The sequence below is a fragment of the Mus caroli genome, unplaced genomic scaffold (genome assembly GCF_978045245.1).
Source record: "Mus caroli unplaced genomic scaffold, Mus_caroli_1 scaffold_3, whole genome shotgun sequence".
Lineage (NCBI taxonomy): Eukaryota > Metazoa > Chordata > Mammalia > Rodentia > Muridae > Mus > Mus caroli.
In genome coordinates this window covers 103,003,272-103,017,132 of record NW_028227258.1, presented here as the reverse complement: position 1 = coordinate 103,017,132, position 13,861 = coordinate 103,003,272, and the positions used below count along the sequence as shown (strand labels likewise).

The following is a 13,861-nucleotide window of genomic DNA, read 5'->3' as shown; positions in this document are numbered from 1 at the left end:
TTTATTTGCATATTCTAACTTCAAAAATATTTGGGTATTACAAGCTTGCTGCGTCAGAAGTTTCTCTAATAAGTTGTTTTGGTAAAGCAGACTTTGGCAGTGTTTCTGAGCTCTTAATTTTTCTGGAAGTTTTGTGCTTATGAGGAATCAAACATGTAAAGATTTTATTCATTAAATGCTTGAAGTAAACACTATGATTGTCATGTTGCTAATGTTGTATGAAAGAAAATAATTGGCATGGATCATTTTCCAATCATTCAGCTCAATTTGGGGTGGGGGGGAAAGATATTACTACAAACAAAATATTTTGTTTACCATCAAAAGAGATTCTTTGCTTTTTATATTCACTTAAACAAATAGAAATTTTTATATTTTCTCTCCGCTTGTTTTTTATTACTCTCCTATTTTACGAATTTGATGACTATATTCAAATGCTTGTGTCCACAACGTCCAGGCATGTTGATAGACTATGTTGTAGACAGGGTGCATATTTGTGGTTTGTTTGCTTTGGAATGAATCAGGCAGTTTTAGCAGTTAGTACTGGCATCAACTGATGTTAGTCAATTGCAAGGGAAGGCTTTCTAAAACAGTACATGTGTGTCATTTGTCACTAGGACTTTGTAGTGGTCCTTCTTTGGATCTATTTTCTGTGGTCAATACAGATGAGCCTGCTATGATGACCATAACTTTTGCATATTATTACAGCCATAGATTCTTAGAAACTTCCAAATGAGTCCTAAGTGTAACTATTTTTGCTATGAAGTTCATTACAATACTGGTTTATGTTACAGCTATTAGTAGTAACAGTGGTAGTAGTGTCAGAAAATGCTTTTTATTATGGCAAAATATGTGTAAGATGACATTTTGGCGCTTGAATTATTTCAACTTTTTTCCTTCATTTTTCTTTCACTGGAAATAGATTTTTTCATAGGATGTATTCTGATTATGGTTTCCCTTCCCCTGCTCCCCCATGACTCTTCTGCTCCCCTCCTGCCTGAATCTACACCCTTTCTATTTCTTTTTAGGAAACAAACAAACCAGAACAGGACAAAATAACAAACAGACAAAAGCCAAAGAAAAAGCACAAGAAATGCACACCTCTGTATACCCAGCAACCCCCTTAAAACAAAAAACCTGGAAACCATAACATATACACAAAGCACTTGTAAAGATTTTTTCTATTTTTTTATTTTTTTAAAGATTTATTTATTTTATTATATGTAAGAACACTGTAGCTATCTTTAGACACTCCAGAAGAAGGTGTCAGATCTCATTACGGATGGTTGTGTGCTGGGATTTGAACTCCGGACCTTTGGAAGAGTAGTTAGTGCTCTTAACCACTGAGCAATCTCTCCAGCCCCAAGGTTGTTTTTCTTTTAATTAGATATTTTCTTTATTTACATTTCAAATGTTATCCCCTTTCCTGGTTTCCCCTCCAAAACCCCCTATTCTATCCCCCTCTCCCTGCTCACCAACCTACACACTCCTGTTTCCCAGTTCTGGAATTCTCCTACACTGGGGCATCGAGCCTTCACAAGACCAATGGCTTCTCTTCCCGTTGATGTCCAACAAGGCAATTCTCTGCTACATGTGCGTTTGGAGCCGTGGGTCCCTCCATGTGTACTCTTTAGTTGGTGGTTTAGTCCCTGGGAGCTCTGGGAGTACTGGTTGATTCATATTGTTGTTCTTCCTATGGGGTTGCAAACCCCTTCAGCTCCTTGGGTCCTTTCTCTAGCTCCTCCATTGGGGACCCTGTGCTCAGTCCAATGGTTGGCTGCAAGCATCCACCTTTATATTTGTCAGGCACTGGCAGAGCCTCTCAGGAGACAGCTATATGAGACTCCTGTTAGCAAGCACTTGTTGGCATCCACAATAGTATCTGGGTTTGGTAACTGTATATGGGATGGATCCCCAGGTAGGGTAGTCTTCAATAGCCTTTCCTTCAGTCTCTGCACCACACTTTATCATTGTATTTGCTTCTGTAAGTATTTTGTTCCTCTTTCTAAGAAGGACTAAAGCACGCACACTTTGGTCTTTCTTTTTCATCTTCATATGGTCTGTGAATTGTATCTTGGGTATTCTGAGCTTTTGGGTTAATATCCACTTATCAGTGAGTGCATACCATGTGTGTTCTTTTGTGACTGGGTTATCTCACTCAGGATGATATTTTCTAGTTCTGTACATTTGCCTAAGAATTTCATTAATTCATTGTTTTTAATAGCTGAGTAGTATTCCATTTTGTAAATGTACCACATTTTCTGTATTCATTCCCCTGTTAAAGGACATCTGGGTTCTTTCCAGTTTCTAGCTATTATAAATCAGGCTGCTATGAACATAGCGGAGAATGTATCCTTGTTATATATTGGAGACTCTTTTGGGTATATGCCCAGGAGTAGTACTAGGTCAAATTTTCTGAGGAACTGCCAGACTGATTTCCAGAGTGGTTGTACCAGATTGCAATCCCATCAACAATAGTGCTGGTTCAGCTGAAGGTCAGCGTGTAGAAGAATGCAAATCGATCCATTCTTATCTCCTTGTACAAAGCTCAAGTCCAAGTGGATCAAGGACCTCCACATAAAACTCAGATACACTGAGTCTAATAAAAGAGAAAGTGAAGATGAGCCTCGAACACATGGGCACAGGGGAAAAGTTCCTGAACAGAACAGCAGGGGCTTATGCTCTAAGATCAATAATAGACAAATGGGACCTCATAAAATTGCAAAGCTTCTGTAAGGCAAAGGACATGGTCAATAGGACAAAACGGCAACCAACAGATTGGGAAAAGATCTTTACCAGTCCTACATCTGATAGAGGGCTAATATCCAATATATAAAAAGAACTCAAGAAGTTAGACTCTAAAGAATCAAATAACTATATTTAAAAATGGGGTACAGAGCTAAACAAAGAATTCTCATCTGAGGAATACAGAATGGCCAAGAAGCACCTAAAGAAATGTTCAACATTCTTAGTCATCAGGGAAATGCAAATCAAAACAACCCTGAGATTCCACCTCACAGCAGTCAGAATGGCTAAGATCAAAACTTCAGGTGACAGCATATGCTAGAGAGGATGTGGAGAAGGGGAAACACTCCTCCATTGTTGGAAGCATCTATTCTTGATGGAGACACTCTGACTTTGGACTCATAGTGCTGGAGTTTAGGTCATGGCTTTGTAGCAGCCCAGGCTTGACAGATGTTTCATTCTTACTGTGATTGGTGTTGGCATTCTCCTACAGAAACTAAACATTTATCCCTTTTCTTTGTTAGAAATATATTTAGCTTTTCCAAGGCACTCTAAAACGATTTCATGCAACTATGATCTAGCCCTTTTTAATTGTGAGACTGAAGTAAAATAATTACACATTGAAGTTATTTCGCCCTGTTAACGAAGTCTTGGGGAAATGCAGGAATGCTGAGATCCTCGGCTTTCCCCCTCTGTGATTATCACTCCAGGCTTTCATAAAATAACCTCAGTAAGTAGTACATGAAGTTTATATATTGCTTTCAATTTGATTTATGTTCTGAAGGCCAAAGTATATTAAATTGAGGCTAGTAAAAAGATATTAACTGGTTCTACTCTACATGTAGTTGGTTAGAATTATATTTGCTATTAGAAATTTTATTGAATACACCTCATTATAGAGTCTTAGAAGGTATTAAAATTTCCTCAGAAAACAGTATGCACGGTTTTCAGATCACTGTGATAAAGCTTCATTAAGAAGCCATGGAAATTTTGCATGTGGTGAGAATATGCCATGTGTCTTTTTGTCCTTATGCACAGATGCTGCGTAGTGCCTGTGACTGGAGAGCCACAATTAAGGGACTCCTCAGTACCCAGAGAAGCATGTGTGCCCTCCTAGAGAGTCATTTAAGAAACTCTTTGCTGAGAGGGGTTAGGCATAAAGTTATGTGTGTTACTGGTGATGACATGAAGCTGTGCTCACCAACCAGTCTGAAATCTGTAAGTTCTGTATTCAGAAGCTCAACTCAAACACTTTCAGTTACAGAGTCTGTCCTGATTTTGTTTTCCAGGGCCAGCCAGGGGACCAGGCTGCTCTCTTTACTGCACAAGCACGGCCCTCCCCTCAGCTCCCTCAGTATCCAGGGCTGCAACAAGCACAGGTACCCACACTGCTTTGAAGCAAAGGATTCCTTGATGTTTAATGCTATTTCTTTGGAGTAGGAGATCAAGGAAACTGCTTCTCAACTAGATAGAGAACTTAGTTATTTCTGCTCCCATGGTTTCAGAACAGTAGTTGTTGAGTCAGTCCCAGGATTGATCAGGAAATTCTTAGATTAGAAATGGAAATTAATTCAGGCTTCTCTTCTGCCGCTGATAATGTATTGAAGCACTTGATCTGAGGTGGTGGCGAGCACCTGTAACATCCACGCAAGAGGCAGAGGCAGGAGCATTAAGGCCAGCTGAGGTTATATAGTTGAGACTGCATCTCAAAATCAATCAATCAATCAATCAGTCATTTATTAAAATGTTTAGTAATCTTAGTTATTTATGATACAGTGTTTAATGGTATAATTTGTTATAGAAATTTTTATATTCAAAGATAACTTCCATGAGGGATCATGGTAGAAGAACAGGACAATGGGCCTTTGAGTCAGGTTGCAGTACAGGTGTTGATGACTCTGTAGCTGTGTGACATGCATGGTACTCTGAGGTCTAGCTTCCTTTTCTGTAAGATCAAGAGGAAAGATGTGGGATTCAAGGCAACCTATGGAATTAACATACTGTCACATACACAGTAAATGCTCGACAAAGGGTGTGCTTATCTTTAAAAAATGTAGATCTTTGTCAGGCGCTGGTGCTGCATACCATTAATGCCAGCACTTGGGAGGCAGAGGCAGGTGGATCTCTATGAGTTCAAGACCATCCTGGTCTACAGAATGAGTTCCAGGATAGCCGAGGCTACACAGAGATACCCTGTTTGAAATAAAATAAAATAAAATAAATAGCCCTTTATCCCCCTTTGTCCAAACTGTTTAGTAGTTTTATTATTTCTGCATCCTTACACCCTTACTTCTTTCTTTTATATAAAAAGACCCCAATACTTTGATAAGATTTGTGTTGGGGCTGGCTATTCATTCCATGTATATGGCTGAAAGGAGTGCCCTGTTTGTCTTACGTAAGTCCCGAGTCTGGGTTCCTGTAGGCCGCGTCTGCCATTTAGTGTGTATCACTCTTGTCTCCAGAGTCAGAGTTCCTACGCTGCTTTAATATGTGGTGTTTTGGGGATCCAGAGAACAGGCAGCATGTTGTTCAGAGAATTGTTATCTTGTGATCCAGAAGACTCCATGTTTGTCTTTTACATAAGGTATCAAGGTTTAGAGAAATAGGTTCCTGTACTAATAGGAAAGTATACCCCGTCAGTTGATGTTCACTGGGCACGGCCCCTCCCTTGCTTGTCCCACTTTGGAGATGATTCTGATATTGTTTCGATTTTGTTGAATCTAGGCATGGAATGTGCGGATACTTCACTGATTATTTCTATGCAGAATGGTGCCCTTCCTAGCCCATAAAATAGACAGCGCAACTTAGAAAGCAAATGAATATCCAATTATTTTGAACTAGAGACTTCTGTGGATTCATTATCCAGCCAGTCTATTCTCTAAGTGTCTGGTTAGACTTCTCACCTGCAAGAGTAGCTATCTTCATATGTTGAGTCATCCCAGCCTTGTGAGAGCAGTGAGTTTCAGGTTGGACCTCCTGGGCTTATTTTTGCCCCGTGTTTCTTAGTGATGGGAATATGGGTGCTAACTGGAGCACTGACATTTTCCTTTGTGCCTTCCTGCAGACCATGCCCCAGGGCTACACAATGTATGGAACACAGATGCCTTTGCAACAGGCAGCTCAGCAGCAGCCTGGTGGCGTGGTCCTTTCCCCCAGCTACAACTCCAGGGCCTATCCGGCTGCACATTCCAGCCCAGCGCTGATGGAAAGACTCCGGCAGCTTCAGCAGCAGCCAAGTGGCTACGTGCAGCAGCAGGCCTCCCCGTACCTGCAGCCCGTAGCTGGCTCTCAGAGGTGATACCTGTTGAAGTAATTGCGATAGTAAACCCTCTCGGCCTTGGGATGGTTATGCTCGCTCCTTCCAAGCGTTTGATACCGTAATGGTTTTTGAGCTCCTCTACTTGAGTCCTGACATCTCGTTTTTTTTTTTTTTTTTTTAACCAGCGTGCAGTAGAGGTTCCAAATTCTTTCATTGAAGAATGCTGTGGTTTTGACTCACTTCTTCCATGTGTGCTATGTAAAGTTTTTCAGATGGTACCCATGTGTTTTCTTTTCTGCTTTTTTTTCCCCCAAAAGGATTTTTTTTTTTATTAAAAGTATCTGAGAAAACTATCGATCATGGTTAGCAGCGCCTTACTAGGATTTGTTGATCAAACCAGTTTCTGTTGTAGTGCTAATTGTACATGGTGCTTCGCAAAGTTTTGTTACAACTTAGTTTTTATTTTTCCCACCTCAGAGATGACTCACGGCTCTTCTGGTTCTTGTTTTAATCACACCCCTTCCTCCTAGGGTGTGTCAGTACTGCTCATTGTCGTAGTTGCTATCCACACATGGCTAAATTTAAATGAATTAAATCTGATTTAACATTTATTTCTAACAGACACTTTAGTCACCTTTTAAGTGCACATTAGCCAGCTCTGGCCAGCATGGCTAGATTTGAGGTTCATGTGACATGTGCAGTGACGGGAAGACCTGGCGGGATGCTCAGCTATCTTGTGAAATTCTGTAGCTTTGACCAAGGAGCCTTGCAGTTTTGTTTATTTCTAAACCATGATAACTGTCTAACTAGTCCTAGTGGCTAGAGGCCATTTCATTGGATGGCACAGATAGGAATCATTGTTGCTTATCAAAATATACAATCCCGTTAGATTATAGTCCAGAAGAATTAGGTTTGTAAAGTTGTGCATTGTACAGTGGATAGCAGCTTAGCTCCCATGCGTTACCATCAATGACTAGCTACCTGTCTGCTCAGGATAGTAACTCTGAAAGCTAGGGAGGGAGGTGGTATTTGTAGGAAAGAAGTTAATTTGTAAAACATTCATTTTGCTCACCATGTTTTATAATAAGAAGTAGCAGAGCAGAGCTCAGTAACTTGAGCTTAAGTGCTAAAAAAAAAATTTGGGTTCAAATCCCACCTGTGTCTTTTTTTTTTTTTTTTTTCTGGATGACCTTAGTTATTTCTCTATGTCCACTGCTTCATTTTTAAAGTTAGAAAATAAAACTGCTAACTCACAGTGATACTCGAGAAGTAATGAAATAAGACTGTTCAGCCGTTCTACTCCCAGTCTTCCTGAAGTAAATATTAAATTATTTTCACTTACTGCTAACAGAAAATTTGATTTTTTTTTTTTTGAAAAGTAATTTCTATATGATTGCTACTTGGCTCAAAGTAGTATGTTTACCATCTTTTTTTTTCTCGTTCGGTCACATTTGTCATCTGACCCTCTGGCCTTTTCCCGTTTTAATTGTACACGTGATTATTGAACACGGATTGTTTCTTGGTGGATGTGTGTAAATGCTGGAGGCGCTGGCTGACTTTCGTGGTACGCCTGGTTCCTGAACACAAGTTGCATTGTTCTTTGCCAGACTGAACCACCAGGCTCTACAGCAGAGCCCTCTGGTGGGCGGGGGAATTGACGCTGTGCTGACTCCCGCACATCCCAACCTCCCCTCGGTGCCCCTGCCTCAGGACCCAATGAGGCCCAGACAGCAGCAAGTTCGACAGCAGCAGAGACTCCTCCAGGTATGGGGTAGGGAGGTGAGGGCGATGCCATCCCTTCCGGTAGTGCAGATACATTTACAGTGAAGTGTTAACTTCCAAAGCGCCCTATGTATTTCACACTAAGCGGCTTGGCGAGCACACTGTAGTTCTCCATCTAGAGAGAGTTTTCTTTTCTCTGTATCTGCCAGGCCATGGGCAGGAGACTGCATTGCGCAGGCAGATCCATTCCCTTTCCCAAAGCTTCAAGGGGGCACATGGATGCCTTAGTTTAAATGTGAGCCTCAGCTTACCTGGTTGCTAGTTGCCTAAGAGCCTACAATTTGCATACAAAATTTAATATTCATAAGGAACAAATTAGGAACAAAAGCAGCTTGCAGTCATCTCTTTGATTCTCATAGCATTGTGATTTCTACCACACTTCTTCTCTACTTAAACTGTGGAGATGGAGAAGCAGAGATTACACAATTTGGAGGGCTCTGTGTTGGAATCCAGAAAGCTATCGTGTGTTCATTTGATATAAATACATGAGACTTCTAGGTAAACAGAAGTCTCAAGGGTTTCTCCCTTTAGCACATTCGTGTTTCTGATTTCTTTATTCCAGTATTATTGTGGATGGGGGATATAGGTCATTGGTAAAGCACCTTCCCAGAATGCACATGGCCCTGGGCTAATCCCCAGCACTGGAATGAAGGAAGAAGCAGAGGCAGACAGGCAGGCAGGCAGGCAGGCAGGCAACCGCGTTAAATCTGTGCTATTTTTCTTCACTATTCACAAGTGGTGTTTTTGCATTAGATACTTCTTGGTAAGACTGTTAACTCTCATTGCCAGCCAAAAATGAGGTGCAACTTTATCTATCTACACAGAAACACAGGGAAATGTGGAATCTAGTCGAGCAGGGTAGGTACAAGAGAACTATTTATGCTCTATGAGGTGACAGGCAAGAAAGCAGGGATGCAGAAAGGACCTTAAGGGAGATGTGTCTCAACTTTTACACTGGATGGAGAGAAGGAAAAAAAAATAGTTCCCCTAAGAATCTAAACCATAAATATGCCCAAGTGATGACGTCTGGATCTAGTGTGATCTACAAAATTATAGTTGAGAGGATCCAAGGAAGCAAGAAGTGAAGACCAGCCCTCTGTAGAACAGAGCTTCAGTTTCTAAGGTGACCATTAGTACATCCTCATTTTGGATAAAGTATTTTAAAAGTCATGATACATTATTGATAATACATGGTAACTGATTTGGGTGACTATAGCCTACTGACGTCCTACTCATTGTATAGAGGCCATTGCCAAGGTGGTAAAGAAAAAAAAAATCTACTCTTGAACTTGTCATCAATAAAATGGAAAAGATGATAGAGCTGCTTTCTAACTGTGCATCGGATAAACCAACTATTCAGTTCAAGACAGTTCAAGCAAAGCACTAATTTGATGTTATTTCTAATATTTTTTAGTAACATAACTACTAAACTAAAACAGAGAGTGTTGTGTTCTTTAGCCACTGTCCTACAAGTTTGCAAATATTTTTTCAGGGCAGCTATTTGAATGGCTCTGTTTTAAGATTTGTTACTTCTAAATCACCAAGGAACTTACTTGTTGCTTACTTACCACTAGGTAGCCTGTTCCTTTCCCCCTGTTAGCCTGAGCCCTGATACTGTTTCTTATCAACAACAAAGAAAGGAAGTGTGATTCGTCTGTTGGTCTAAAGTACATTTATTCTTCTTTTCATGATTGGCTGTTGGTATAAAGGAAAATGTCAGCAGTTGAGAAGTTGAGTTCACCTCTCTTGAGAGATTGTGCAGAGAACCAAGTGAATGGCAGTTTCGTATTGCAGTGCATCTGGTTCAGCCAACACTGTTCGTGTTGACCCACATCTGCACCAGTGCTGGGACTCCAGATCTGCAAGTATTGCAGATCTCAAAGTACATAGTTATTGTTTTCACTTTAAAGTAATTTGGGGAATAGTATATAGACAAAGTTGGGAAAATACATATGATGAAAATCTAGTCAGGTCTCCAGTAACTAAAGGCCCCTGACAGGATATATATACATACATTTATGTACCTACACAGAAATATATATATATATATATATATATATGCATATGCATATATATATATATATATGCATATGCATTCTGTTTCTTCTGTGACTTAGAAGTGTTTTCCAAGAGCTATGGATTTGAGCCAATTTAGTGTAGACAGGCTTCTGTGTTTTATGCTGGTAATTTATTGCACACTTTCTATGGGCTAGTTTATATCCTATAATAAAGGTAAAAATGGAGACCTCAGGGGTCTTCCAAATAACATAAGGAAGGTAGTTACTGATTGGTGCTTGTGTTAGTTGGAACTGTGAGATAGGTCACTTGTGGGTGGACTGGCAGAGCATGTGAAAGAAGCCAAAACAATAAGTGTGCAAGATGTTCCTGGACAGTAAGCACTGGCTGCCAAAGGAAGAGACTTTTAGTTCAGGGTTGTCCGAAAAGGCTTCCTGGAAGAGCAAGTTGGTGTCATTAAAACACTTGAAGGAAGAACAAGGTTTGGCAAGGTAAAGATGTAGGATGCAGGGTTAGAGTCATGCCTCGTGTAGTAACATTTCTGTCAGTGGCAGGCTGAGGTCACAGCAATCCCTTCAGAGTTTAGTGCAGCTTAAAAATGCTTTTACCTTGTGACACCATGGGCTTCATTATCATGATAGCATCATCATAGCACAATGTAAATGTGTTTGGATGTTGCTGCTGTAAAGAGACGTATCCCACTGCCTCTTATATAAGAGCATCACAATAGTGAAATGCTCAATACCTGGAAAGAACCATCCCCTGATATGCCTGCTTATTCTGTACACTCTATATTGTTGTTATAGAGTATACTCTTGTCTGTTGAGATATCCTTCATGGCTGGAGATGCACCTCAGCAGTAGAGCACTTGCCTGGGATGCTTGAGGCCCTAGCTTGAATTATTTGCACTAGAGGGAAAGAATAAAACAGTATGTTGTGTTTTATCAGCAGCAGGCTCATGCATCTTGTGTTTTCTGTGTCTCTAAGTTGCATCATTTACCATGTCCTTAATTCACTCTTAATTTCATTTTGTTCACCATGGCCCTAGAAGTAAAAAGCTGCCCAATGTATATCCTGCAGCCTAGGTGTGTGGTTGACTACACCACATATATTTTTGTACGTACACGAATGTTCAGACAATGCAAGAATCACCTAATGACATATTTTTGGGGAGTATATCCCAATCATTTTGCTTAAATGGAAGAGATAAAATGTATATTAGTGAGGGCTGTTCAGACATGTCTCAGCTCCACCATTTTAAGGGGCTACCATAATCTTTTTCTTTCTTTCTAGATGCAGCAGCCCCAGCAGGCCCCCCAGCCCCAGCAGCCCTCACAGACCCAGAGTCAGGCCCTTGGTCTCCAAGCAATGCAGCCCCAGCAGCCTTTGGTAAGGCCTGGTATTTGGAACCAGGATGCGGGTTTCTCCTTTAGATTTAGCAGGCACACTCTCCATAGCCATGACATTTTAAGAAGGAAATTGTCTGGATATACTTAACAACCTTTCCTAGAAGTCTGTCAGGGTTTTGTTCTTATAGGAGTTGGCATATTTTTTCATTTAAATGAATAATTAATATAGGCTAATAAATTTCAATATACAAATAAACTTTTGCTTCACTCAAATCTTAACATTTTTCTTTCTGAAGAAGAAAAAAAAAAATAGTAAAGCGCTCAATGGATGAGAACCTTACCAGGAAGATATTAAGACATTTTCTATAAAGAGTAAAGAATGATTTCATGTATATGTGAAGATGATCTTATATATTTTATAACATTCTCAGAGAGTCTGAAAGTACTTTGTAAAGTGACATGTTAGTAATTAAACCAAGTCTCTCTATCCAGTTAGCATTTTCTGCAAGAATTTCCCCATTGTTCATACTCTACAGTCCACTTCCTTAGCTTCTCCAGTTGAATTTGGGAGCATGTGCATAACGTGGATGATTTGAAAACCTCAGCGATGTTGGTGTCTACCCAAGCTTTACCCGAGGCTTGTAGGTTGCTGTCCTCACTGTCATGGGAAAGCAATAGTGCCACAGGTTGTCAGCCCAGGATCGGAAAGGAAAGGAGCATGGAGCCATGGCAGGACACTGGGGAGAGTCAGTGGAGTTCCATGGTTAAAGGCTGGACCCAAGCAGGTCTCTCCTTTGGTACCAGCCCAGTAGAGGGTCCCTGGGTAGGGAGGTCCCGGGGACTTGTAACATATACTGCTCTGGCCAGCTGAGTCCCATCTTTTTCCCCATTCTTTTGTACCAAGTGTTTAGCTTTTCCAGTTTTTGATTCCTTTTGTTTAAAAATATTTATGGCAATCTATGTAAACTTGTCTTTTTTCCTTAAGTAGAGGCAGAATGAAACTTGCTTCTTTGTCAGGAGCATAAAGTTGGCTAGGGCAACTTTTTTAAAGAAATACTATAAAAGAGACTTTTGGCTGGACTACTGCTTACCTGCATAGTGTTCCACCAGGAAGGAAGTTGTACCTCCCCTCCCTCCCTCCCTCCCTCCCTCCCTCCCTCCCTCCCTCCCTCCCTCCCTTCCTCTCTCCTTCCCTCCCTCCCTCTCTCTCTTACATAGGTTCAAACCCACAGAAAAGCTTCAAGAGTGGTACAAAGAATTTCCCTGACTCCTTCATCTGTGCTCACTAAGTCCCACGCGGCCACATTTGTTTTGTGATTCCCCTCTTCCCTCGGTTCCAGCTTTTTCCTGATCCCCACATCCCAGGCAACTGTCACCATGCACCAGTTTAATGTTAAATATTTCCATCTGGTTTTCCCTAGAGCAAGATGGCTGCGGGCTCAGTTAGTGAGGTGCTTGCTAGCATGAGTAACCCTGGGTGGGATCTCAGCATGGCAAACACACAGACCCACAGACAAAACCACTGGTTATGATGGCTGAAGTCAGGACATTGAACACTGATATCATACTCTGATGTATACATGGCTTTGGATTTTTTTTTTTTTTTTGACTATGGCAGTGGTAGTTCAGTATCCTTTCTGCCATGTATTTCCCTGCCTCCGGTTTATTACTATTTAGCTTCCATGTCTCCTTTACCCACACAGAATTTGCAACAATTCCAAAGTGCCCTGACTTCATCTTAGTAATGATGACTTATTTATTCACTTTTTAAATGCTACTGAGCTGATTTGCTGCTTACGCATGACACCCAGCAGTTTCTGTGTTGAAGAGCTGCTTCATGTACCTACATCACAAGAGCATTCATAATTCCTGGGGAAGCGGTGTCTGATGGCTTTCCATCTTAAAGTCACTAACTTCTCCTTTTAAAGTAATAATGTAAGGACATGGTCTCATCCAATCTGTCCTGTTGCTCGTTAGACTCTCACGCACCAGTGTTGTCATTGGCTGTCTCTTTCTGCTACTACTGTAGAAAAAGAAAAATGCTTACTCTCAAATGCTGTCATCTTGTTTTTGATTGCCTGGTATTCGACTCACAGGAAGAACTTCCCCATTGTTGCTTGTCTGTCTTTAAGTCCTGTTTCAAATACAAAGGAAGGTGTGCTTTTTCTTTAAGATTTCATTTCAGTTTTAATTATTTATATATTTGTATGTCTGAGTGTTGGTTTGTGATTGTGAGCGTAGTGTATCCTGAGATCAATGAAGGCCCCGGTACTGGTATTATATGTAGTTGTGAGCTGCCTGAAGTAACTTGGGTGCTAGGAGCTGAACTCAGGTCATGTGGAAGAGTAGTGTTTGCTCTTAGTCTTGAGCCACCTCTCCAGCTCAGGAAAGCATAACTTAAAAGTGAAGTCTACCGCTTGACCCTTTGACTTAAAAATCTGGCATTGCTAAGAGTAGCTTGAAGTCTTCTCCCAACTTTACTGAGTATCTGCTGTTACATAGCAATAGTTAGATGAAATTTGCTGAATTAAAAAAATCATCAAAATCGGGGCTGGAAAGATAGCTTATTGTTAACCGCTGCACTGGCTGCTCTTCCAGAGGTTCCTGAGGTCAATTCCCAGCAACCACACGGTGGCTCACAACCATCTGTAATGGGATCCGATGCCCTTTTCTGGCATGTAGGTATATATCCAAATGGAGTACTAAAAATAAA

At 40.8% G+C, this 13,861-nt stretch overlaps 1 protein-coding gene across 11 annotated transcripts in view; it reads left to right on the top strand.

Annotated features, from left to right (window-relative positions):
• Positions 1-13,861, top strand: part of Med12l (mediator complex subunit 12L) — a 311,786-nt gene that overhangs the window by 285,443 nt on the left and 12,482 nt on the right. For 8 of the 11 annotated variants that reach the window (XR_015046737.1, XM_085835872.1, XM_085835870.1 and 5 more), the window contains 4 exons: positions 4,032-4,121; positions 5,807-6,036; positions 7,609-7,765; positions 11,093-11,188. Coding sequence is in view for 10 of the 11 variants with exons in the window: in XM_085835872.1 (XP_085691998.1) it covers positions 4,032-4,121; positions 5,807-6,036; positions 7,609-7,765; positions 11,093-11,188 (573 nt within the window). In the remaining variant the exon portion in view is untranslated. The remainder of the gene's footprint in view (positions 1-4,031; positions 4,122-5,806; positions 6,037-7,608; positions 7,766-11,092; positions 11,189-13,861) is intronic. The other 3 variants (XM_085835873.1, XM_085835874.1, XM_085835875.1) reach the window with 3 other exon arrangements.